Genomic DNA, 3,885 nt, shown 5'->3' with positions numbered 1-3,885 from the left:
AAATGTAAAATATTTAAAATATTTATTTAATGTTTATTATTAATAATAAAATTATTATATTATGTAGTATTTATATTTATTTAGATATTTATATAAATATATTTATATATTTGTATTTATTTAGATATAAAAGAAAGAAAATAATAAAAAAATATATATATTCCTAAAATTATATATATTAGGAATGTTCTAAATGTTTTCAAACAGATCAGTGTTTCGAAAGTGTCGCAGAACCGTAGTATTTACACTCTTTAGGAAGTCAAACACCACATGACTTGCACATTTATCTGGAAAGTATTTGACCTTTTTCACCGTTAAAAGAGAACCACTTAGGATCCATATACACTCTGCTATTCAAATACAGTCAAATACATTCAACCAAGTGGAAGGACAGTGAGATGTTTGTCTTGAGTGACTGCACTGAGATGAACGGTCTGCTGATGTTTGATGCTGTCTGACTCTGTGTAGCAAACAGGATATTGAGTCTAATCTGTGTCATTAAGACAGATCTGACCGTCTGACATTCACTACAGGTGTCTGTGTGCTTTACAGACAAGACTAGACAGCAGCTGAGACTGGACTGGAAGTTATCACAAGCATTAATGTTACAGGAATTAATAAGGAATGTTCCGGGTTCAGTCTGTGGACAGAAAATAATTTAGACAAGCAAAAATCACATTTACAGTAACGCCCTATAAGTGATTATAAGCTGTCACGTGTCATTAAAGCTCTGAATGTTGGCTCACACGGGCGTCTTCAGCTGATCTCAGACCTGCATGAGAAGCAGCTCTTTATCTGTGTGGCACACTGAGCTCTTTGTGTGGGAGATATTTGAGCATTGGCCAAACGAACACTTTCCTGGAGTGCTCAGGCCAAGAGGAGCCGTCGAGAGAAACACACAGACGGCCTGGAGTGTGACGACACACACACAGGATACACACAGAACACGGCAATATGGCTTCCTGGCAGCTCACACACATGCAAACACACACACACACTTCCTCTCAGGTTCAGGCTCACATACAAACAGATAATCCTGATTGGAAAGGAAAACTTGAAATCGCATCATATGACCCCTTTAAAAGTCTCGATCGCTATGCTAGACACAACTGGACATCTTCAGCATCGGCTGACTGTGTGGTTTTGTACCCATAATGCTTTGTGCTCTATAGGGTTTTATTCACACGCCGCATGCTTGCATTCCTTATTCAGCCCAGAAACTCAGCGATGAATACTAAACACATTCACACTCTTTCAGTCATTCACTAATTTTCTCACTGTCAGTCCTTCTGTCCGGTCTAAACACGTTTCACTGATTCCGGTTCAGTCACCACAGAGAAACAGCGGGTTTTTACCGCGTAACTCGTGATACATAGATCCTAACTTAGACTTTGTGAAAACATTTTGGCTCTGAGTTTGTGTTGGGTGGCACCTGTGTGAGATTCAGAAATATAAGTGTTTTAATATATATGATTCTTTCAGTGTTTTTCAAATATTTCTATCTTAGTTAACTGCAAATGAGAGCTCAATGTTCAATTATTCCTTCTTGACAGTAATGTGACGAATTTCCCTACTATGACTATGAAATGTATGTAAAACTATGATGGATATTAAAAAATTAGAGTCCTGGCAGCTCACACACATGCAAACACACACACACACTTCCTCTCAGGTTCAGGCTCACATACAAACAGATAATCCTGATTGTGTTTTTCAAATATTTCTATCTTAGTTAACTGCAAATGAGAGCTCCTCAATGTTCAATTGTTCCTTCTTGACAGTAATGTGACGAATTTCCCTAAACTATGAAATGTATGTAAAACTATGATGGATATTAAAAAATTAGAGATACATTTCTTCATCTTTCTCTCTCACAGCATTTCCATGATGGACGGAAGGCACAGCAACAGGTCGAAGCCAGTTGGAAACAGCTGGAATCGGTGAGTTTAGTCAAGATCAATGATCAATCAATAATCTTTATAATAAATGCGCACTGGAATCACAATTTTATATAATACTATGGTACTTTGATATACAGTGGTCTCCAAAATTCTGGGAGCACTAGTGATAAGGCTTTTATTTTGCATTATTCAACACATTATTGTAATACAGATTAAATGATGAAAATATTAAAATTATATTAACATATTTAAATTATTTAAAATTATTTATTAACTTAAAACAGTATTTTTAAGATTAATTTAATTTATGTATTTATTAAACTTGCATTATTCAATGCAACATTTTAATACAAATTAAATGAATAAAATATTCAAATTCAATTGAATAATTAATTTGAATTTTGTGTTATTTATTTTTTACATTTTTTAACATTTCGTTAAACTTTCATGATTCTGTACAACATTTTAATACAAATTAAATTATTAAAATGTTACAATGATTCAAATATTATAATATTAGTATTTTATTTATTTTTGTGTTTTTAAAAAATAATTAACTTTTATTATTCAATACAACATTTTAATGCATATTCAATTATTAAAATATTAAAGTTTGAATAATTAATTTTAAAATTGAATTATTTTAATACAATTGAAATATTATAGTCAAATTAAATAATTTTGAAATTAAAATATTGTAATATTATTATTCATATTTGAGGTATTAATACCTTTTAAGGTACTAATATGCACCTTTTAGGGGTAAATAAGGTACAAAGGTGTACATTTTGAAAAGGTACTGCCCCAGTGACCGCTTTTGTACCTTTTTTCTGAGAGTGTAGCTGTATACCATGCTACTGGATGAATGCCATATTCACTTACTTCAAAGTATACCATGGTATTACCATAGTAAATGTCCAAAAGGCTAAGATAACCCCTTAGTCCATTAGATACTGTGTGTGTGTGTGTATATGTGTGTGATCAGAGGGACGTCTCACACACACACTGAAGCAGACAGGATATATCACGACATTCCTCTGTACGCCCACTGTCTCAGAGTGTGTGGTGTTTGAGATGGATTGTGTCATTGTTAGCAGAGTCTTCTGGCTGTTTGTTGATTCAGTGTGTATGTGTGAGAGAACAAGAGAGCACTGCCTGTGTGTGTCCGTGTGTAAGAATGAGTTCATTGTGTGTGTGTTTGCGTGATCGGTCAATGGTCAGTGCGGACACAAATGTTGATTGTCCCTTCAAATAAATGAGTGCGAGAGCGAGATGAAGAATAAACAATTTGATAATGGATGAACGTTTATTATACTGCAGTTCACACATCTGTTCGGTGGGCTGAGTGTGTGAGTGTGCTAATTACAATGTGAGTGTTCTGCATCTGAACATCTGTAAGTACATGAATCTAAAGCAGTGTGTTCTGCCATGGTTTAACACGTGTGTGTGTGTGTGTGCAGTGTAAGCGGAAGTTTGAGCGGGATTGTAAAGAAGCGGATCGAGCCCAGCAGTACTTTGAGAAGCTGGACGCAGACATCAATGTGACGAAAGCAGACGTGGAGAAGGTAAGACCGTCTGATAAGGAATCGTACTTCATCCAGGATTCCTGAAGAAAAAAAACACCAGTTTCTCCACTGGGAAGCTGATTTTAACAGTAATAAGACAGAAATTATGATATAATTATGTAGAAACCACAAGTCAGTTCTATCTATCTATCTATCTATCTATCTATCTGTCTGTCTGTCTGTCTGTCTGTCTGTCTGTCTGTCTATCTGTCTGTCTCTCTGTTTTCTATCGATCTATCTATCTATCTACCTATCTATCTATCTATCTGTCTGTTTCTATCTATCTATCTGTCTGTCTGTTTCTATCTATCTATCTATCTATCTATCTATCTACTCTTTCTATCTATCTATCTATCATCTGACTCTTTCTATCTATCTATCTATCATCTGACTATTTCTATCTATCTATCTATCTATCT

At 34.6% G+C, this 3,885-nt stretch overlaps 1 protein-coding gene across 1 annotated transcript in view; it reads left to right on the top strand.

Moving 5' to 3' along the window:
• Positions 1-3,885, top strand: part of fnbp1b (formin binding protein 1b) — a 58,289-nt gene that overhangs the window by 27,964 nt on the left and 26,440 nt on the right. Inside the window, exons 5-6 of the mRNA XM_016470101.1 lie at positions 1,878-1,940; positions 3,362-3,466. Of these exons, the coding sequence (XP_016325587.1) occupies positions 1,878-1,940; positions 3,362-3,466 (168 nt within the window). The remainder of the gene's footprint in view (positions 1-1,877; positions 1,941-3,361; positions 3,467-3,885) is intronic.

This window comes from Sinocyclocheilus anshuiensis, unplaced genomic scaffold (assembly GCF_001515605.1).
Source record: "Sinocyclocheilus anshuiensis isolate Anshui unplaced genomic scaffold, SAMN03320099.WGS_v1.1 scaffold708, whole genome shotgun sequence".
Taxonomy (NCBI): Eukaryota; Metazoa; Chordata; class Actinopteri; order Cypriniformes; family Cyprinidae; genus Sinocyclocheilus; species Sinocyclocheilus anshuiensis.
This window is presented reverse-complemented; position numbering and strand designations above follow the sequence as displayed.